General features: G+C 41.1%; 1 protein-coding gene and 2 long non-coding RNA genes across 8 annotated transcripts in view; 1 reads left to right on the forward strand and 2 right to left on the reverse strand.

Moving 5' to 3' along the window:
* The window catches only part of GALNT9 (polypeptide N-acetylgalactosaminyltransferase 9), a 225,748-nt gene extending 219,608 nt beyond the window's left edge, over window positions 1-6,140 (forward strand). For all 6 annotated transcript variants that reach the window (XM_057414838.1, XM_057414840.1, XM_057414839.1 and 3 more), the window contains 2 exons: window positions 3,483-3,650; window positions 4,334-6,140. In XM_057414838.1, coding sequence (XP_057270821.1) covers window positions 3,483-3,650; window positions 4,334-4,480 — 315 coding nt within the window. In that variant the 3' untranslated portion in view covers window positions 4,481-6,140. The remainder of the gene's footprint in view (window positions 1-3,482; window positions 3,651-4,333) is intronic.
* On the reverse strand, window positions 5,391-7,530 carry LOC130602209 (uncharacterized). The gene is made up of 3 exons (XR_008972845.1): window positions 6,963-7,530; window positions 5,794-5,892; window positions 5,391-5,506 (listed from the first exon to the last, which is right to left on the reverse strand). It is a non-coding gene; the product is annotated as an uncharacterized LOC130602209 (long non-coding RNA).
* A 6,524-nt stretch (window positions 7,531-14,054) lies between these two features.
* Window positions 14,055-18,692, reverse strand: LOC130602213 (uncharacterized). The gene is made up of 4 exons (XR_008972848.1): window positions 18,639-18,692; window positions 16,802-16,882; window positions 15,031-15,180; window positions 14,055-14,175 (listed from the first exon to the last, which is right to left on the reverse strand). It is a non-coding gene; the product is annotated as an uncharacterized LOC130602213 (long non-coding RNA).
* Between the last annotated feature and the right edge of the window lie 4,669 nt (window positions 18,693-23,361).

Below are 23,361 nucleotides of genomic sequence, written 5' to 3' on the forward strand. Positions count from 1 at the left end.
TATAGGACATGCAGGTTTTGAACCATCTGAGGACACTTACACAGCCTCAGTGGAAATATTCACTGTCTCGGAGTCTGTCTCAAATGCTGTGATGTGGAGCTGATTATACGGTATGTGAAAGAAGAGGACAACTTAATAAAATGGCATCTTGGGATAGAAGGGCCCTGGTGAACAGCCTCCTTCTCCGCCCTCCTCTCTTCCCTTTCACACCAAGAGAAAGACCAGGCACTGCAGCAGTGAAAGCAGAACTCCCTCTGCATTGAGATCAAGAAGAAAGAAGGGAGCTCTCGACATGATTATTCCTGGAGCTCGCAGCTACACAAACAGATGGGAGTAAGAGGAGATGAAAGGCTTTACTTAAACTGTTGCTTGAGGCCAGGCATTTAACATTTTGCTTGGTAGAGCTATGGTTTTCCATAGTGGCACACTAGGGAGTTGGTCTGATTGCTTAGAGTGGGGTGGATGAAAAGGAATTTTAACTTGCAGGAAGCGGTAGGTGAGATTCTGTAACAAACCTGGAAGTTTGGTAACTTGTCACCACAAGACAGATCACAAGTATTCTAGAGACTTAAGGTATTTCTGATGCTTGTGTAGCTCACTGTTTCAGTTTCTGTGTCAGCTTACAGCTTATCTTCACCTGCAGGGCCAAACAGTAAAGATTTCCTTTTGCTTGGAGAACAAGAATGTGAGAGAAGAGTTAAATTTAGTGCAGAAAGCTACCAAACCCACACGTGTAACTGTTTCCTACTATTACCTGCTGTTATTTTTTGCTTTTTTTTTTTGACTTGACTGGAAATTAGCAGGAATGGATTTTGTAAAGTCAAATCCTTCAGTTAAAAGCTGCCATTTACTTATCACGTTGCTCCTGGAGGATCACCTGCCACAGGCAGCATCGCTATTTCTGAAACAGATATGGTGGCTTTGATAAACAACCTTTGACATCTTTTCCTTTCTGCTCAGATTTCTGAATGTTGAAGGGAGAACTATCTTATGTTATCATGGGTACAGCAGATAGCATCAGGATTAGATCTTGGAGTATTTAATAGAGCACTTAGCTTCAGTGTCTTTTATGTGGATCCTTCAGCTCTTCTCAGATAAGAGAAAATCTGAGTGAAGGTTCGTCCTCATTTGATGTGTAAAACTGTCTCAGTTCTGTCACACAACTGCCACTTCCAATATTGAAGAAAGTTTGTAATAGAGTTGGTGTATCTTCCACTGCTAAGGCAAATGCAGAGATGGTACTTTCTGCTTTGACAGGCTTCTGATCAACAATGGCTGTACATGGCTACTGTGCTGCAGAGCACATGCAATTCTAGCCACTGAGATTCTAAAGACAAGACTATTTATACCATTTTAATATCAGTACAGAAAATACTGCTCATCTAAAACCACAGGGAAAATTGATCCTACACTATGGAGCAGGCAACCTGTTATGAACAGTGGTGCTGATTATCTGGATAAGGCAAAGCCAACCAGGTTGCTAGAAGGTATTTTGGGACCTGCAGAGATATAATAAAGACTGCAAGATGAAAGCATACCTGGTCAGTTGAAGTTTCAGCTGCTCCGTTCATGTGAACTCTGCTGAGTACTCATTAGATATGAGAAGTGTGAAATACTTGCTTGAGCTTTTTCTACTTATGTCCCCTGTACTCCATAAGTAAAAATGTGTGTTGATTTAGTGTGTACAGACAATGCCTCAAGAATGATAATGCTCACACCAAGGAGCATCTTCATGTGGTTATCACTTTGCTTTCTCTGATGTAGGCTCTCTTCTAACCCTGCACTTCACATGGTTGCTCCAAACAGAGGTGGCAGGTGGGAAAATGAGCACATACTCTGTCAGAGGGCATCTGGTCTGGGAGTAAGCAGACTATGCTCTTTTACTAGCAAGATACGATTATTCGCAACATGATTCCTCTGAGGTTAATAAGGATGGTAGTAGAAAGCTAGACTCCAATTTGAGGGGGTTTGATTGACTCTTAATGATATCTCATGCACTGGACAGTCACATCCAATAAATGGCAGCACTTCTGACCTTCCTTCCCTTTTTTGTTAAGTAATTTCAGCCATATAACAGCAGTAAGACCAGACAGGCAGTGAATTTTCCTGGGTGATAACTGCATTTCTTCAGTGGCTCAGATCTTAACCCTGCAGTATCCAGCTTCACAGCATACAAGCCATGTACCTGACTTCATTTTGCAGTCTTTGGCACCTGGGTGCTGCACTTGACTACTTCTAGGGTAAGGAGGGCAAAATATGCTGATGTAATGATTCCTCATTTAAACAGAAAAGAAGTGAGAAGTAGGTGTGTCTGATTTGACATACTGGCCTGCTGCCAAATTAACATGGTGCATTTTCATTTTAATGTGCTTTGGCGTCTCCCTCAGTAGGCTCTCCCTTAGCTACATAAGAAGTAATAGTAATTAAGGGGATTACTTATAAATTCTTGCAACTTGTAAATGAGGAATCCATTGCTATCATAGTTATTTCAGTGCAGTGTGACACAGAGTGAACCTTTCCCCTCTAAATGAGCATCCTAAAACCACCTGTAAGGTTTTGAGGCTTTATTAGAATACAGGTTGAAACAAACTTCAGATCTGGAAGAGGCAGATTTCTTTTCTCTCTCACACAGAGATTGTAAGAGACCATTATGTTACCTTCTAGATATGGATTTTTGTTTTCCTTGAGCACCATTTTACTGTGAAGGACTTGAGGCAAGTGAAATCATCACTTAAAACAAAAGAAAGGTTAAAAAACAATATAGACATCTGTAAAAATTAACACTGATTGTGCTTGCCTAAGTTTATTAAAGAAACCCCTCTAAAATAAATGGCCCTCACCTGAAGCTTCTAAGTACAGCCAGCAGCATTTACAACCTCACTAAACTGCACAATATTTAATCCTCAAACAAAACTGAAATACGAGAGTGAGATTCTTTATGATGTGGGCCTGAAGCACATGTTAGCAAATTTGCTGCTGTTTTCCTCATGATTTCTTTTTTTCCTCTTATATTTTTGAATCCTGGTTGCATGGTTGGATTTTTTTATTTACAAGAACTAATTAGACTTGTTGCTATCAATAGCTCCTAACAGAGCTCTTAAGAACAAAGTGCACTGACAAATTGACATTGTGTCTTGTTAAACCAACTCCTGCTGAGTGGGTATGATTTACATACTGATTACTTCACTTTCTTGAGTGCCCTTTTGCAGTGAAATAGGGGTTGGGGAACAGAGGTGTGAAACAAGGGAATATTGTGCCCTTCAAGAGACCTGTCTTGGTAAAACAGGTTTCCCAGGCTTTGCCCTTGAACACGGTATGCCAGACTAGGAAAGTCCCAACACACAGCAGGACAAAGGACTCCTCCTCACCAGTGCTTGGGGCAGAACCTGGCAGAGGAGTCAGCTGCAGGCTGACTTTGTGCCCCTCACTGGGGTCCCCTGGGCTGCAGTTAAAGACTTCCCTTCCTTTCCTTTCTTCCCTAGCTTGTCCGCTACAGCTCCGAGGGTGTCCTGCAGCTGGGGCCACTGGGCTCCACAGCCTTCCTGCCTGACTCAAAATGCCTTGTTGATGACGGAAAGGGGAGGACACCAACACTGAAGAAGTGTGAAGATGTCCTGAGGCCAGCACAGAGGTTCTGGGATTTCACACAGGTAAAGAAGAGTTCAGGGACAGGTTGCAGAAATAAGCTGGAGAGGAATGCTGCTCTAGAAAGTATCTAATGGAAAACAAAGAGGCCTTTAGAGGAACTCCCCCATATGCCTTCTAGAAATAGTCAAATATCTTTTCTATAGGTCATGTGCTATCCAGGAAGTTTCTTGTATTATTACTAGGAAATTTTAGTTATCCTGTCTTGGAATATTCTCAATGTTTGTAGTGTAAAGAACATATGTGTAAAATTTTTTGTGTCCCCAGGTATTTTTACTTCTAGAACTTTTATAGGATTTTTCTAACCTTTTTTTTCCAGGAATTTTTAGACATAAGGCTTTAAACTAAGTTTCAGAACTTTCAAAGGCATTCTTACAGTTTCTGGGATTTCCTGTATCTTGGGGTCTGTAGGGATTCTCTAGTGCTTTTTCGAGATTTCCTAGTGCTTTCTGTGGAATTTTCTAGGCATTCCCAAATCTGGAATTATCAAGCATCTGTGTTGGCAGTTTCTTTAGATTATCTGACTTCTCCTAGGAATTTCTAGTTCGTCCTAGGGACTTTTCTCACTTTGTATACAGAACTTCACAGGCATTTTATAGTGTTTTCTGGGGATTTACAGATGTAGCACTATTTTTCTTCTCATCTTTTCACCTTTTCTAATCCATCTTTCCTTCTTCTTTTTTCTCAGAACGGTCCAATCATCAGCAGAGACACTGGCCGTTGCCTAGAAGTGGAAGTGTCAAAGGATGCAAATTTTGGGCTCAGATTAGTTGTACAAAGGTGCTCGGGGCAAAAATGGATGATTAGAAACTGGATAAAACACGGCCGACACTGACTGCTGGGGCTCAGAAGTTGCCTCTCTTGCCGTTGTCCGTTGCTCAGTGTGCCATATCTTGCAAGGTATTTGTCTTAAAGCAGACTAGTCTGAACTGGACTTGACTTGGCTCTCAAGTCCTCCACAGCTGGGCATTCAAAGTGAAAAAGAAAGAAGACAAAGAAAAGCAGATGCATACATGCCCTATTTGACTCTTCCTTGCTCTGGTAGATGACCTGGGAAGCTTAACAAGAGTTTTCTGTTGATTTGGAAATCTTGTGAAGATCAGAACACAGCAGAAAAGTGGGTTCCCTAAGCTCTCCTGGAGAAATTGGCAGGCAGATGTTTCTGTGATGAGTTGAGAGATCCCAATACTGCCTCATAAAGAGAGTTCTCTGATGGGTAGCTTTTTAGCTTTAAGTTATTGACTGGTGCACAACTCCTATGGTGAATAATCACGTGCCTTTTTTATTGTACTTCGTATAAAAGGGGACTGGTCAAATCCTACCTTTTCAGCATGTCTGGTTCATTGTACTCAACAAGATCTGTAAATAACACTGGAAATATAATATATGATAAATTTCAAGGTTGATTGTTTAGGAGTCTCTGTTTCTAGAAAGAGACTGTTCTGCAAATGTTTACAGGTGGTTCTCAACCTTCAAGCTGCTAAAAAGCAGCATTTTAGAGACCTCTTCTAGTTAGACACAGGTAAATGTTGAATAGGTAAAATAGCCACATGCTCCATTATACTGCCACATTTCACATCTCTTGGCTGTAAAGGCATCACAATATAGCCCTTGCATATTTAACTGAGGCAGTAAATGTCATAGTAGAGGGATGAGTTTCTAGAGGCCTCAGTTTGGCCCACAGTCCCCAAGTACATAAGTGTAAGGTCCCACCCGCAGTGCTGTGGATGCAGGTACACTGTTGTGTTGTTCCAGAAGTTGCCTTGGAAGCTGGATACTCATGACTTCTTTCCAGAAGGTGACAGACTTAGGTGCCATCTGTAGAATGTAACAACTTGAATCCTCCGTTTCGTTACCCATACTGTGAAAATGTCAAATGTGAGCAAATATGCTTTGTGAGCACTGTCTGATTTTCTGAACAAACCAACAAAGTCTTTCAAGTATTTGAAAAACAAATAAAAACCTAGTGATAAGAGGGCAAATTAGAGCAAGAACTAGGAGCATATATAAATACTGTTACTCTGAAATACAAATATTTTAGTGTAGTTGACTCATTGACAGCATCTTTGTGAACCTGAATTTAATGATGTGTACAGTGGTTCATGCAGTATCTGTGCACAGGTAGCCAGAGCAATGACAAGGGCTTACCCTGAAGGCTGTCAGAGTTGCTGACCACTGTCAACGTCAGCAGGCTTTGGATGCAGGTCCATGGCAGACAGCTTTTCATTTAGAGAAGATTCAGTCATACTGAAAGAGAGAGAGAAATGGTATCTGTTAACTTCACTGTTTAATATTTTATAGTAATTTTTTAAAGAAGTTTTGTTTTACTGAGCCAGGGAAACGGGTAATTGCAGATACTGTGGTACTGTGAATCTTGGTGATCTGTTTCCTGAACAACTTCTGCCATTTCTATTTCAAGGCATGCTGAACAAAACAGAATGAAAACAAAGCCAATTTTTCAAGGGCATGATAGATAATAAAATACTTACTTTTAACATGCAGAATCCATCAGTTCTTGTCAACTCTGGGTTGGTATCTAGAAACCATATCACTATTTTGCCCCAAGTTTATTTTTGAAATGGAGCGTGTAAGATGTGATACAAAGCCAATTCTCCATGAGTTTATTTATGGCTCACGGCTAATCTTTAAATAGTCACATGATCAGGTTATGCATGAATATATACAAAAGAATCATTCTGGGTGAAATTCTAAATATAAAAATGCTTTAAATTCTGTGTTTATGGTTAGTTGAACATGACCTCTTGAATGGTGTAGTGAGACCTGGAGGGAGAGGTAGCATCTTTAATAAATCAAGCAATACAGTAAAAAATCATGGACATGCTCAGTATTCAAGCCTTGCTGTCGATCGTCAACAGGTGGGAAGCTTCAGGCTAAGTACACATTGGGAACAGTTGCCCTGTATTTAACCTCCCATTAGACCATTTAGAAGGATAGGTACCATCACTGGATCAGGTGTTGAACGCTTTGTACAGGAGTTCTATTGCTAAGAGACTTTTCATCTTCTCTCCAGATAGTTCCTCCCTTTTAAAACTGTATGAAAGCTGTATTCTGTTTTTGTTTAGTCTGGTGGAGTTCTATGCCTTGAAACATTCTGGTGAGAGAGATGAGCAGGCAAAAGAAGGGAAAGACCAGTTTGAGCTTTCTGGGGAGTAACATCGCTGGTCATTCACATCATTTGTAGTCTTTCCAGTGAGTAAATGGTAACTATTTTATATGAAGATGGCTGAAAGCTGAAAATAATTATCTATCAGTGTGACTACTAAATGCGTAACAGAGTATGAAGTTATTGTACTGACCAGAAGCAAATATGCCACGTGCCTCCCCCCTTTTTTTTCTTGTCTTGAATTGCCAATATACACTTGATCCTCCACAGTGGGGCAGCGAGCTTTCAAATCCTGGGTAAATGAAAAAGGCAGGCTGAATATTTGGAGGAATACCAGGTTTTAAATTTACTATCCTCAAAGAAATGTTGCATTTGTGGGTTTAGGGGATTTGAAGCTGAGAAGACCAGATAGATGTGTGTTTGCTGGTAAAGATTTCAGGCAAGTGTGGTAAGCCTTCACTATGATACCACAATGACAAATGTGAATTGTTTTTCTTGGAATGTTGCTACTGCAAATTTTGCTACTGCTTTCAGTGCCCAGTGCAAAGCATTTGAATGTGGCCACACTGTCTGACAAAGTGGTCAGTCCTGGCAAAGCCTGAAGTGCAGAGGCCACAGGCTGAAGAGGGCTAGTGAGAACCAGACTGTCCATATAAGAAGGAAAGCAGGGTTTCCTGATAGATAAATGGCTCTGAGACTTACAGAATAATATACAAGAATTCAAATAACTCTTAAATGTGGAGTTGGTATTTTCTGATTGTCATTTTTTAAAGATTTACTGAAATAATTTCTTAAATTTAAAAAACCACATCTGTTGGATTATTTTTACTTTAGTCTTTATCTGTGTGAACCACTGCTTTAGCTGTGGTGTAAACATGGTGACTCTGCATGTGAGAGGGTCTTAAATATTCTCTCATAAAAGGAATAATAATAAAAGAAGCCTTGAGTATTATCTCTTTTAACCAAAGCCTATGGGGTTTTTGTCAGTATTTCACCCCTTAACTATAATATGAAGTCCTGCTTAATGTTTTCAAATTAACAGTCTTGTTTCCCACAGTGCAGGAGTCCAGATATTATGATAAGTATTTAATGTATGTCTTGGAGAGAAAATTCAGCTAAAAATCTTCAGTTGCTATTTTATTTGATTTAGGAGATTGTGGAGTTAAAATACTAGGTCCTAGGAGGGAATAATAGAAGGTGAGAAAGAATACCAAGTCTAATATGCTGCTGGTGAACTAGATAGGATACTAGATAGTATAGTTTTACTGGCAAACCAGTAAAAATAATACTTTTCTAATTATGTAAAGAACCCTAAAAATTAGTTTGAGTCATTTGGGGGTGGGAGGGGGAAGCCCTTTCTGCTTTGATAGCCATAAACTGTTTTCCAATCTGAATTTATTCCTGGCTTTATTAAAGCCACTTGTTACTCCGCCAAAATTGTCCTCTAGCTTTACTGGCTCACTGGTCCCTGAAGCATGATAACCTCCCATGGGAAGCAGCTAAGAGAAAAAAAGCTAAAAAAGGTCTTGTTGAAGGACCTGATGCAGTACTCTGTGATTATTTGATGATGTTGAAGGTCTTGTCCAGCCTGGCTGATTCCATGATGCCATGTAAAGATCTGTATTGTGCTCATCCATGAGGCTTGAGAACTCTTCAGGTGCCACAGAAGAGATCTAAGACAAAATATGGAAACAAGCAACAGGTCTTCATACATGTTCTGAAAGTATGGATCTTATTTCATTTAAATAAATAATATGGGGCTTGATGTGTCTGAAGATCAGACCTTTGCAGTCCTTTGTTTGTATTTCTTTTCATCAGCCTACTCCATTTTAAAACCCATGGTCTAATAGATGAAAACCTCACTTGCCGTGTGACAAGGGGTGTAATCTAGCTGACACAGGACAGCTGCAATTTTAAGTACTTAAGCCAGAGCTAATAAGATTTAATGAAATAGCACCAGTCCTAATCTGTTCTTTAGATCAATTACACAGCATGTAATTCCTTGAGTATCCAGTATTCATTTGAAATGCTTCATTAACAGCCATACTAAAGCACATTATGGCTTGTTTCGGGACCAAATGTGTTGGGTTGTAAGAAGAACTTTAATAGAAGCTGGAGTTCAGGAGTCTTGCTGTTCAGTTAGGACACAAATACCTTTGTGGGTTTTTGGTGGGGGTTTTTTTTTCATGAAAGGCTTTGGGAGGAAGAACAACTGTCAGAATCTGCTTAACTGAAAATGTTTCTAGCAATGATACGACATTTTTGACTACTGCTATTGTGACTTCCTGCTGCTTACTACTAATCAAAGCTGATCGTGAAATCACACCAGAGATAAAAGATGGTATTGCAAACAGAAGAACCAACTTCTGGTTCTAGATAGAAACCAGATCTTCTCATGTCTCTAGATCTGGGTGGCATCAAAGTAAACTTACTATTATGTTCTCTCTGGAAAGAATCCCCAACTTAACACATTTTTTTTTATTGCTTCACCAGAAATACCTGTTCAAGAGGCCACTGTAGCCGGTACCTCTTAATCACATTTTGCAGATACAATTTGTTTTGTGTGTGTATATGTAGCGTTAGTGGAGTTAAGGTGAGAGCTGTTAACTACTGAATGCATATAAAATACATTAGATCTACTGAAGTGTGTGCATCATGCATTTACATCTTTCTGTGGGGTAACCAGGATATTCTTGAAAAGCTAATGCACTGAGTGCATTCTGCTGGAGATGGACTCTGCTTGCCTAGTGAACTGAGGGAGCTCAAGGAGCAAATACTGAAATTATGTAGTTAGTAGTTCTCAGTGAATTTGGCACAAAATGCATCAATATTTACATTTTCTAAAAATGTAATGAATTAGCTTCAGGTTCACTCTTTCCAATCATCCTGGTTTATTCTGGTAACTGTTCAAAATACCTTGTCCCTCTAAAGCCCTGGGATGCTTATGCGTATGAAGGCATTAGCTGTGTCCTCCCAATGCCCCAGACATCAGCGGTATGAGAAAAATATGATAAACAGTGATGTCTTCAGTACATTGTAATGGATTTTAGAATGGTTTCACAAAATGCACTGACTTGTATTACAAAAGCATTAATGATAGGTAACTAAAGGTACTGAGTTCGTGGGTTGCCCTAAGCAAAAGCAATGTTATCTTTGGCCAAGAATACTTACTCATAAATACGCTGGTGAAGCAGCATCTGGCAACTTGATTTTGAGGAAGAGAATGTCTGAATAAAGAGCATTCCTCAAAGGCATTGTAGAAGCACTTATTACTTGGCACAGCGTTACAGTTTTCTATTGGCCATCAACAAGGATTGTGTGGTTTTCAAACTCTTTGTAAAAAGTTTAATTTAAAACAATACTGCAGCAACTAGATTGCAAGTTGTGACTGCAAAGAATTTTTCATTATGTGGCACATCATCAAACTGGTTTGTATTTACACTTGAAAAGATAATAAATTACTATGCATTTTACTGCTGACATGAGCTGCATTTTTTATCATAGTACATTTGAACACCTTGTATTAAGGTTCAAAATTGTCACACAAAGGAAAAGTAGAAAAACAAAGTACACATGCATTTTAAATTGCACTTAATCTGTTCTGAAAGGTAGTCATCACATTTTTGAGATGAGCACAGCACACTGCAGCAGATTGCAAGCTGTTCTAAAGCGCAGGAGCTCTGTGCACGTCAGAGGAGATGCATCACCACACACTCATTAGAGACTTGGCCCCTGAGCACACACATCCAAAGCCAGACTGGTGACAGTACACACTACAACCGCATTGTGGCTGTTAGACCTGAGGGGAGGCTTGTCTTGCTATCCCAGCACAAGGATGTACTTGTGTAATGCTTGCAGGTAGCAATCCACACAGCAGTACAAGCTCTGTTCTTGTATGGTCCCACCAGGACTAGTAAGTACTTCATAAGAAACATTCAAACATAGATTAAAACAATCCCAATAAAAAAATTCTGACCTTGGAACCACCATTCCCAGAATGGAAAAATACACCATGGAACCACAGCTGAGAAGCTGCCAATGAAAGCATTCTCTTCCTAGAAGCTTTGCATTGGAGCTATGTTTTAGCAACTCAAATGTGTAAGAGCACAACTGATCTGTCATTGATGTATTGTTACTGTTCTAAAGAGCAGAACCAAAGAAACAGACCAGTGTACACTTCCCAAATTGTCTAGTTAATACGAAGGACTGAAGGATATCCCACAGCCTGTGACCTGAACTGTATCAGCAGAGAGGCTGGACTCGCAGGTGATATGAAATGACATTGCCCTGCTGCAGCCAAGGAAATGGTGGGCACTACAGTAATTTTTACCAGCTACAGAGCTGGTCTGTTGCCACTGATGATATTGCTATTGACTTGATTTTCTTTTCTGCTTCCAAAGGCACTTTTCTCTTCCCAAAGGCAATAGAAAGGGGATATGAAGTGCTTATGAACTCCCTCCTATACTGTCATACTTCTACCAGAACTCCACACAGACCGACACCTCATCACTGAAAACAGTCAATAACTGATGGTTAAAAGAATGAAATAGGAGACACGGGAAATCTAGAATGATCCTTTCACCATACATCTCTCCCTAGTTTCAAAAGGTAAGGACTTCCCAAGCTAGAGGCTATACACAGCAATCCAACCATTAGACTTAATAACTACTGTGGGCCTGTATGTATCTAATCCACTTATACTTCTGGATGTCACAACATCCTGTTGTAATAAATAGCACTGTTGCTGCAAGTCACAGTCTCTGCTTTTCACTCCATAGGATGCCCTGTAATTCTTTTATGGTGAGAAACTGTAAATAACTGCTGCCAACTCTTTTTTTAACACCCTTCTCATTTTGACCTCTGTCACCCTCTTTTAAAACGTATTTCGGAAGTGATTGTCATGGGGGTTTTTGTACTGCTAGCAAACAACTTCCTAAAAGCACAAGCAGAAGCTCCGTGTCATGTATTGGATTGGGAGATGGCACAGTGAGAACTGATTGGGTTCCTGAACTGCTCAGCAGCATAAAACACACATTACTGGTTTTGACATTGACTTTGGATCTCAACCAGACTGTTTCTCTCCTGTTAGTATATAGGCACAAAGTTTGTAGGTTGCGATCAAAGAGCACAGAGCATCTGAGAAAGTATGTGACACCTTCTTTCATTCTACTAGAAGTATCTCCTTGCCCTGCCCCTTCTGCTAGGAAGAGACCATAGGGCCCCACCCATGTACTACAGTTGCATGACTGGACTGGGACACGCTTTCATGTTCCTGACTCTCTTGCGCACCTGTGGTTCAGTGGAACAAACTGGGTGAGACCTGAGTGTGCAAGCTTTCTCCTTCCTGCCTTCTACAAGGGCAGTGACTACACAAGTGGAAGAGTAGCTGTTTGACTGACTCCCTGATTTAAGCAGAAGAAGTAGGGTGGGTCGGCTGTAGTCTTCAGGTGGGTGACAGTGCAGCCAGCCTCAGAAGGAACAGCCTAACACAGCCTTGGCAAATTTAGCTCTATCTCCAGGGTCTTTTTAGGGTGAGGCATTTCTTTTAAATCCACACTAAGGATTCTCTGTAAAAACGCTGCTCTGTTGCCAGCCGCAGTTTTCTTTGGAATTAATGTCCTATTAAAATCAAGCCAGCATTTCTTGGAAGGACAGATGTCACCTTTAAAGGTACCATATGCTTGCTAGAATGAATGTTCTGTGAATAGTATCTACCAAAATTAGGTTCATATAAATATTTTGTCAGCAGTTCTGCATCCAACATCTGTACTGCAGAAGTTCCCTTAAGTCTCAGATGTTTTCACTAAATAATGTGTATCATGAACGTAGCCACCCCTCTCCTTTGATCAATAAATCTTCATTAATCAACTGTGAATCATGAATATGTGCCTGAGCATGATGTAGCAGTGATAATGATTTGTCAGCCTATGCACTGCTTGATCATTTTATTTTGGCTATCTGTTGTTACTGTAATGTAGCTGAGTGCCTGTATTAGTCAGGCTTGCCTTTGTATCCTGACTGGTTAGTTTGGAATTTAAAACAAGAAAATAAGGATTAAGGTCTGTTTTTCTGTCTGTAATGTTGAGAGGTAAAAGCAAACCAACAGCCCCCTTTATGCTAGAATTTATAGAATGCTCCTAACCTGTGAACAAACCCAAGAACTTATTTCAGTGCCTAAAACCACCTACAGTCCTAAGCACCAGGAAACAAAACAGCCCTTTTCATGCAAGTTTAGCACAATATTTTTCTGGACTGTGTTCTGCTTATCATAAGCTCACCTTTACTGCTTTACCATATTATCCAACTTTCCTTCTAGGCTGTTCTCATGTTCTTCTGTTATCTTACTACCCTAATGTAATTAATGTAGAACTTATTTTCAGGTGTGTTACTAACACAGATGACCTGCATTGGAACAAGGAGCCTTCTAATTAGTAATGGCCCTGGGTTCTTCATGTGAATAACTGAGCTTTACTAAAGAGATTTTAATCAGGATTCAGGAAAGATTTTTCTGCTTTTGCAGTTTATTACAGTGAAATCTGTCTAATCTGTTGACAGAGCTCCAAAGCACACACTGGTTTCTGCTGTGGTGTGTTAGCAGCGACACGTTTGCCAAAACCTATTGAAATTTTCCATGTACTTCTAGTGTTGGCTGGCATTCTGTGCAGAAAATGGTGCCACCTATCAGCAAGAAGGAGGAAATTAAACAGCAAAATTATTTGTTTAAACTGAAGAAACTGCTATTTTCATTGCAAGGGTAATGGTTTTGTACTAAAAAGCAATTAGAAAGATGTTTGGCCTGTTCAGGATGATTCTGCGTAAATGAGGTTCTGATCTGGCCAGCCACTATCTGCAAGGGGTTGTCTAGGCTGGACAAACACTCATCTTGCTGACCAAAAGGCTGAGATTTACAAGAAGAGAATCTACATCAAATATGCAAATGCAAGTCGAGCAGATCAGCTGAGGTCCAGCTCAGTAAGAAGTTAAATATTCTTGTGAATCTGAACCTAAATAACTTTGGATCCAGGTTTTCTCTTTTTCCATGGTATAGGTCATTTTAAGTCACTCTTGAGCATAGGCCCATTACAGTGGTACAGGTATTCTTTTGGAAAGATACATTTTGAATTATTCTATTGGAGCTTTTGTTTAAGTACTTGGAATATATCCTAGCATGCTCAAACCATATGTTTCCCTCCCAGTCTCAAGCTATCATAAAAGTGAGGCCAAGGATACTGCATTGTGCCGCCTTTTCCTGAACAGAAATGAAGTTCAAAGCTTCAGTAGGCTCCTGAGGGGCAGTGAGGGATTTGTGTTGTGTTCAGCCTTATCAGAAAAAAGTCAGGACACTTTTCATCTCTTAGGAGCCTGCTTTATGTTTTGATGCTGGAGCCAAAGCTCCTTTCTTAACTCTGAAACAGTTAGAGAAAGACCCTTTTTGCTATCCATCAGGTCAGAATGACACAAGGCTGTTCTATACATCACTGGATTTAGAAGAAGGGGACTCTGTAACTATTAAACCTATTGAAAACCTTCCAATTCTAAGTTTTTTGAAGTACTTTCTTAACTTCTATGCCTGAGCACAAGGCAAACCAACAGACTTTTCGGGTGGATTTTTTTCTTTCTTTTCTTTTTAAAATGCATTGATAAATGTGACCAAAAATTTAGTCTGAGGTAAGTGCACAGTTTCATGTCTCACAGAATTGTTCTTTTGCACACCAGCAGAGGATTCATCCCAGACAAGCAGAAAAATGCTGGCTGACTAGAAAAACAAAGCCCCTAATTAGTTAATTTGTGCCAGGCCTGAGGACTTCATGAAAATGTGGAGGTCTAATGCACTCCCAAGGACCAGAAGGTATCAAACTTTGCAAATCACAGCACTGAGGAAAAAGATAAAATACAGATTTTAGTATTTGTTCTGGTTTTGTAGACATGAGAATCAAAGAACTGTTGAAGTGGCAAGCGTAAGAAATAAACTGTTGCTTGTAATTTTTGTTTTAAAATGTATACTCCAGTTCCTTGAAGCATTTCATAGTGAGAATTAAAATACAGAGACACTAAAGTAATCGGAAACGTATCACAGTACCCACAGAATTTCCTAGTACCAATGTGACTCACTGTTATATAGCTGCATGTGTCACAAACACTAATGAACCTGCTCCTGCAGTAACTTTGTAAGGCATCTTCTACCTCACAAACAGGGAGAACTGAGTACAGGCAGGATAAAGACTGAATTTATCCTAGTCCATTTTAAACACTTACTTAACTAAGGAGAATGTCAAGCTGCTCATCACTCATGGCTCTGTCTGGAGGGAAAAGAGGTGGCAAGAGCAAAGGGCTCTCTTCTTTTTCCTCTTCCTTTCCAGCTTTCTCTCCAAAATTTGAGTTCAACATCTCAAGCCATTCACCACTGAGGTCTGTAACAAAACAGGGGTATCATGAAGCCATCACAGACATACTTCCTCCTTTATTCATACATGCAGGGAAGAGTGGCTCATGATCTTCAGTGGACTTGTGGGATTTAATGCTGAGCAGACATGGGTAAGCTATGGGGAAATAAGATGTAACTGAAAGCAACACGGTGGGTGAGAAAGTGCCTCCCAGTCTCACAATTAAGCATAATGAAAACTTGCTGGCCTCCAGAACAGCTACTCCACAATTGCACAGTAAATTCATTTCAGGTCATTTCTACTTCAGTGGTATTTTCTTCAAACTGCATGTTATCAAATCCTCCTCTAAAGAGCACTGACATTTAGGGAGAGTGGGTTTTTCAGGAGCAGCTTCAGTTTTATCTTGAGGTGGAAGTCAGCAGATGCTTCTTTGGAGGCTGATACTAAATTAGTTTTTATGATTCTATTTCTGGCATCACTACTCCAGATTTTCAGTCTTGCTTTTCACCATCCACAGCAGTTTCTCTGTTCTACAGTAAATTCAAGTAACACTCTTTATATTCAGCCCTCCGGTCTGAATTCCTCAAGATAAAAACTTCACAAAGAAAGCAGGTTAGCACTGGAATTTACACAAAGGAGAGATATAAATCCACCAAAACAAGGGAGGTTTCCAGGTCTATTTAATGATTTTTTTCCATCTCTGTAAGCATGCAGCTCTTACAGGTAAGAAGATGTATCTAAGGCAGGAGTGTGGAAAAAGTTTGTCCTGAAGGAGGCTTTATGCACCAGGATTTTCGTTTTATGGAAAGACAAGGGAAAGGAGCTGAACTGTAAAGCTATATATTATTTTACTACCTGGAGAAACATACTTTCTCAAATTCTCCTACTTTCTCTTCATATTTTTCCTGTTTCTACTGCACCCAAAGCTTGGCCTAGCTGGTATGCTGCTGCTTTGTGGGTCTGGCATTTGGGTTCTAATAAAAGTTATGGCGCCAGGTTCCTAACAAGGGCAACCAGACTGCACTGCTGAGCTTTCCAGGAGATGAAAGTGAGCTGGTAGACAGTGGGGAGTGTGATACATACTATATATTCCACAGGGGAAAATGCTCACGGTAATATACACATAGCGGGACTCGAAGCATTTTAGTTAATTTGTTGTAACAAACATTGGGTGCAAGTAGAAACATGCAAGGGTTTTATTTTCCATGGGCTTTATGCTGTACTGTATGTTATAATAAGAGACATGCTGAAAAATCATCCTCCTCCTCTTCTTGTTAATGTGCTGATGAAATCAGATTCAATATAGGGTTCTGATTTACTGGGTATAAATTAGTGTGACATATATAATGGAGCTTTCATGTCATCAAAGTGTAGAGAAGCCAAACAGTAGAAGAGCATCGCCATACTAGTAGAGAAAAGAGAAGAGTAGATTTTACCTATATGTTCTTTTACAGTCTATACTTCTATGCTCCCTTCGTCCCTTCCCCAAGGGTGAATCTCTTGCCGCCAGAACTATGAAGTTCTGTTCTAGTGATGTTTGTTGTATCTTATCACATAGACCAAATGTTTTTCTAAAACATTCCTTACATGAAGTAATGCTAATCTCTTAATGTGCAGCCCAGGCTTACAAAGGGCAAAGAGGACTCACTTTGGCTTCGATGGCATTTATAGTCTGCAGCAGCTCAAGGGTGGGAAAAGGCAGCATGCCGTTCTCCATAGGGTGTACAATCTGAAACAATTTTATCAGAACTGTTAGATAGAAATCTTAATAAGCTAAACAATTGAGTATTTTTATCTATGAGGCAAGAAAAAAAAAGAAATAGTACATTTAAAATTCAGCATATGCACAGTAACTTGCAGTTAGTAATTAAATTCTCCCAACATCCTTCCACGGTGCCAGGCAGAGCACATTGGCTTAGGTTGGCCTGCTTGTCAAGCGTGAGCCAGAATGATTTCTAACAGCAATCAAATACATTTTGAAACGTACTCATAAAAATGCTAGCTCAAAGGCTCAAAGCAATAATGATTCATGTATTAGCAAATGAACCTGTCCTCTGCAAGCTAGCCCCTGAAAGGTAATAAGGGATCAGTCCAAGGAAAGAAAAGTGTATTTATTAAGATGCTGAGAGGTAATATTTTGTGATGGGAGTTTGGGGTGACATGGAGGTGTTGGACTGGACCCCAGAAGTCAGGCTGTGTCAAGCATGCCTTTATCAAATCCATATCCACCAAAGGATCTAGGTAATGGTAATTGCCTTAAGTCCCTCTGTCTCTTGGTGGTACCCAAGGTAGTCTCTTTAGCCCATCTATGAGCAAGACCGGGATGCAGGGAAGGTGAGAACAGCTGTGCTGCAAAGATGTGCTGCGAAGATGCCTGCCAGCTGAACCACTCCAATGCAGCAGGAAAAAGAAAGTCACGTATGTGAGACCTAGCAGTTTTCAGATAAATAATGAAGCTACTTTCCACTACAACTTCTGGACGTGTCCAAAAAAACCTGAGGGGGTTCTGAATTAAATCTCCCCAGGAGCCTAATGCCCCCTATCCCAAGTGCTCATCATGCTGGTCCTGGCACTCAGGGAGAGTCTGCGGGATCAGCACGTGGTGAGCCACAGAAATGGGGGGTCTCAGGTGGCCCCTGGGACACTATATCTTTAGGCAAAGAACCAACAGTAAGAAAAACAAGCAGCATGGAGAGAGAATCAGTAAGGACCCGGATATTTTATGGGAGCAGAAAACTCTTAAATAAATGCCTGTGCAGAATTGCCCGCTCTGCAAATCAGAGATTATGGTCCACTTTATCCCATTGGTTTTAATTTGTTGCCAGAGGCCACTCAGCTAAGAGGCATTTAGTGAATCAAGGGATGGAGGGGATGACAATACAGCTTGCAGGCTCCAGGGAGCCGTGACCTTGCCAAGCGCAACACATTAAATGTGACGATCTCGTTTACAACGAGCGGCTGAATCTGGGCGCCGCAGGCAGGAACCAGCAACCCACCGCTGCCGCCATCTGCAAATTCAATACCTCGTTAAACCCCGCTGCTGCCATCTGCCTGCCCTCGAGCGGCGGCGAGGCTGAGAAACCGGTGTACCTTAAGGGTAAGGGGGGACTGAATCCCATCCCGCGGACCACAAGCACTCAGAAACCTAAGGGCTTTCTCCTCATGATGGAGGAGCCGTCTGTGCGGGCAGCAGGGTGCTGTGCAGCCGCTCCACCCGTGTGCTGCCCCGGGGGAATGGCTTTAAACTGACAGAGGAGAGATTAACATCAGATCTAAGGCAGAAGCTTTTCCCTGTGAGGGTGCTGAGGCGCTGGCACAGGGTGCCCAGAGAGGCTGTGGCTGCCCCATCCCTGGCAGTGTTCAAGGCCAGGTTGGACACAGGGGCTTGGAGCAAGCTGCTCAGTGGAAGGTGTCCCTGCCCGTGGCAGGGGTTGGAGCTGGATGAACTTTAAGGTCCCCTCCAACCCAAACTGTTCTACAATTACCTGATGGAGGTGCAGCCGCCCGGTGCCCGTGTCGCTGTGAGGGACACCAGGCCGTGGCACCACAGCGCTGCCGCCTCAGAGGGCGGAGGCACGGCCCCGCTGCGGAAGCTTCTGGAACAGAGGGCAAATGGCGGGAAGGTAATGCCACCCCAAAGGGAACTGGGTCTCTATGGGGGGCTGGAGGCAGAGTCCCGCACACGCACCTCGGAAGGGGCAGTGGTGATGAGGCTTCTGCTGAGCTGGGCGGCTTCTCGGAGGTAAGCCGCCATCGCTGAGGGGAGACCTGGAGGCTCTTCCCTCCCTGGGAAGCGGTGCTGGCACAGTGATGGCCGACAGCGGCTTCTCCTTGGTCTGGGACTCCTTCGGGTGAAGCACTGAGATGTAGGAGGCTGAGCTCATAGGGTGGGTGTGTTACAACAGCTCCTGTTTTTTTTCCATGGCGTGGAGGGTAGAGCAGTCCGAATACACTTCATGCACTGAATTCAGTTTTCTAGCATGCAGATGTATTCATCTTCCTTTCCGAAGCTTGTGCATGTCTCCGTTCATAATGCTATTTTAATGCGTTGTGTAATACCCATTTTGTTCCCCTGCAGTCATGTCCATGTTCTTGCAGGTGTTTTGGTTGCAAGGCAACATTTAGTCAAAGATTCGGGGAAAAAAAAGGGGAAAAAATCCTCCTCAGATAACCAGACAAACATTTGTGATGGTTCCAGGCTGTGAGAGAGCAACCTGGTCTTGGCAGAGCCTGGAGTTCTCTCAGATGATACCCTGCTGTGAGATCCGAGGCAGAGATTTAATCAGGACTAGGGGCGTCTATCAGAGCAGCCTCATGCCTAGAAAACCTCAAATCATGTGTTAATTGTCCACATACGTGCTCAGGCAATAAATAACTAATGAGTTCAGCTTACTGTGCTGGAGATAATTCCACTTGTAACATGTTTGCAGGCTGCTCCCTGTGTTGGAGGTGTGATAATGAGCAGGGTTTGTTCAGGAGTGACTTGATGGGCTTTAGAGTCCTCTGACCTCGGGAGAAGGGGAGTCAAAGTCAAGGGGTCACCTCAGACCAGGGGTCACTTGGTCATGGCTTACTTCCCAAAGGAGCTGTATAATGGTGTGTGGCCAGATACTCTTTTCTATTCAGCTTTCTTGCTGTGTGGCGTTGCATTTAATCACAAGAAACGAAAACAATTTCAGGGAAACAGGCTTTCTTCTTACCTCATCCTTGCAAAGGAAGGAAAACGCTGACAAGAAGATCCTTTCTGAGTCAAGGCATTAGAAGTACTGTTCAGAACTGTAAATTTCTGGGGCTGTGATCAAAAACCAGATCATGTTAATGTATGTGAGTGAAAAATAATGCCAGAAAATGTTGTAAAATGGATTGTTTTATCCCTCAGACCACCTTAGAGCAATGGACTGTAAAAAAAAAAACTAAAAAAATAAATCCAGACGTTTTGGCTGTAAAGGGTTTTATTTTCAGAGAAGAGGATTTGACCCTGTATCCTTCAAGTACGCTCAGTTTTTATTCCCTATGACACTAACATCTTTCATAGCCTTAGTTATACCTTGAAGAAATACCAAGAAGAAGTAAGAAGCTCTTCCCTTTCTGAGGCTAGCTGACCAGAATTGGCATGGCTATTGCAATTTTTAATAGTAACTAAATTTTGCATAAAGATAAAATTTTTAACAGTAAAGATGGGAAAAAATGGTGTTTAAAAGTTCTGGGGTTTATTTTTTTAATAATTAAAATCCCATTTTTAATTGCAGTGCTCCTCCATCAAATAACACCAGTGGTCAGTGCCTATAAAGCATCTAGGAGGCATCTGAGGAGTTACTGCCACACTTGCACAGAGAAAAGAAAGGAATATAGCCTGGATTCTTTGCCTAGTTATTCCTGCTGCATTAATATGCTGAGCTACTCTTCTGTGTTCCCCTGTCTAACCCTGGACCAGATCTCAGTAGTTATCCTTCCACCAGTCAAAGACAAAGGTTAAATCTCAGGATGAAAGTGTGGACCTGGAGGAAAGGAACAGCAGCTTTTATCTCCTGGTTTGAGGACCAGAACAGTTCTTGGTACTGGTTCAGCAATCTCTCTTGCTGAGTTTGTGATGACAGCAGAGGTTTGTAATCAGCTGGAATTGCATACTTAGTCTGAGCTGGGGAAGCTCGCTATTTTTTAGTAATACCTTACTGTTTATAAATACACTTGAGGTACCATACTAGTGCAGAATGTTCATTTTCTTGAGTTAGTAATCACTTTCTTCTGAGATTGAAAATTAAACCCAAGTCAGGATTAGCATGCCCAAAGATGATTTTTAATTAAATAATTGAGATGTCTCAGGTGAGGTGAATTCAGTCTCTCACTTTCACTTTAAATGGAGACTTGTTTGCCAAGAATTTGATAAGGGTGTGTATATAGGTAGCTGTGTTACAACCTAGAACCGATGCTGAGGTTTGGGGTTTTTTGTTAATGTTTGCATTTATAAGGTTTAGTCTAAGAGTTTAGCATGTCATTAAATCAGATCTGGAGCAAAGCATTTAAAATTGAAAAACCTACAAGCTTTTAACTTAAAAAAAAAAAAAAGATAGGTTCTTGAAGTTAAACATACAAAGCTGAAGGGAAAATGCAGTGTTTGATTTGGGAGGGGGGAAAAAGAAAAGGCCAAAACATCACCAATGTAAGACTTTCAGAACTCTGGGAAAAAGTCATACTGGAATTCCCAACAAAAATGACACACATCTGTAACATGCACTTGTATCCTTGAGTCTACCTTGTTTTCTCTAGCAGGAGAAAGCAACAGCAAAAATTCAGTTATTTGCTGGGTATCTCAAGATTATTTTTTTTTTTTTAACAAAATGATCTTGGCAATGAAAATGAGCTTCTAGTTGTGTGTATGTGTGTATATGTTTTATGTTTTGATAGGAAACCTCAGTTATTGAACAGTTTGACAAGTGAAGAAGTTACCACCTACAGGTTTTGAAAAACACTTTTCTGTCTGAACTCTGAGCACATGCTGTGCTGCCCTGTGCCCTTGTGTGATACTGGTGATGTTAAAGCTCAGCTGAGCAGACTGTGTTGGTAATGGTAGTACTGGTGCCCTTCAGTGACGTGGCCTTTAGCTTCTATCAGAGAAGGTCCGTTTATATCAGCCAGAATCTTATTGATGATGGCATACATTCAAAGACAGCAAATTTGAGCAAAAGTAGAGGGGGAGGGAAGCTTTATTTCATCTGGGGTGTGCATCTTTTATCTGGTATTAAGGACAAGAATGCTGTTGACAAGGAAAGTACTATTGTTTTCTGTGTACTGGAATGCTGTGGCCAACGGAGCTGGTAGGCAGGGTTTGCAAAGAAGAGAATACGTAGCCTTAATTTTGCCGAAATGGAAGATAAGCAAAGAATGAGCCAGAGAGACTTGAACACTCTTTTGAACGCTCATTAGCTCAAAGCGCAAGATGCAGCTACCTTCTTGTTCTCAGCAGCTTTGAATCTTTGAATCACAGGAGATGTATAAGCTGTCAGGAAAAGGCATAAACATCAGGCACGTCATGTTGGTCCTGCTGTGCTTAAATGAATAGACTACATTTAGTTGGTTGCCTGAAGACTAAGGGGAAGATGCCTTAGTTTGTCCAGCAGTAAGGTATTTCCACAGGGGCAAAATGCATTTACCTGGAGTGCCTGAGTCATTATGTGCAACTGTTCTTCATCTGGAAAGTGCAGGTTTCTGTGGGTTAACCCATCTCTGAATCAGAAGTTTTACCTGGAATGGTTGTTTTGGTAGACTAATTTCTGCAGTCAAGGATTTTGTCGCTATAGAGCACATGATGAATATACATGGTCTCCATCTCTTGCATGACAATGTAGTCTCTCTCATTTCAACATCAAAGTACAGTGTTTCTCCATAATGATATGAGTGAAACAGCCACTCATCAAAAAGAACTTTTTGGTTTAATTAAAAGAGACTGAGTTCTAGCCCTCATTATCTTTCCCTCATTATCTTTCTTACAGCTTTCAAAATAAGGAATCCTTCTTTATGGGATTCTGTACAGGCCACTAAGAGTTGTATGAGATTATTTGTGCTTTGTGTGTAAATGTGATTTGCTTCTCCTTGGGCTCAGAGGCAAGAGGCTGAAATCAGTCAGAATTGTGGAAGTCTGAGCCTGAGGAACCAGGGTGTGATCAGGGTGGCTCAGGTGGCTCTACAAGTGGCATGTAGACGTTCACTGCATTGCTTCTTTTCTTTTTTTTAAGCATTTGAAATGATAGTTTCTTTCTTTGCTGCTTTTTAAGAGTAGAAACAAAAAATAGCAGCTTTTCCATTCTAGGAGCTCAATGTTTGTTTTGCTCAAGTACAAGGGCTGCTGGCAACAAGGGAAAGTGTGAAAAGAACTGTGAAATTAATTAAGTTGACACTTCAAGAAAATACCTATATTGTTGCAATCCTCAAAGCAGAGCAAAAAGCAAGATTCTGACATTTTGCCAAATGTTATTTTTCATTAGTAAAGGAAATGCACAGGTTTTGCTAAACTCTGAAACTTGGGGTTTTGGATTGATACAGATCTGTGGGGGGAAGAGAGAAGGTGTGTATTTGTTGGACTGCATGCAGCTTGGACATACTTCTCCTTTCCTGTAGCTGTCAAACGATGAATTGCTCCTGGGTAGCCCTTTTATTAATGAATTATTTTTAAGACTCAAATTCAAAACCTGACATAGGTTCTTTGCTTCC

Source organism: Pezoporus wallicus, unplaced genomic scaffold (assembly GCF_028554395.1).
Source record: "Pezoporus wallicus isolate ANWC-B61680 ecotype Strahan unplaced genomic scaffold, APGP_CSIRO_Pwel_v1 contig_8047, whole genome shotgun sequence".
Lineage (NCBI taxonomy): Eukaryota > Metazoa > Chordata > Aves > Psittaciformes > Psittacidae > Pezoporus > Pezoporus wallicus.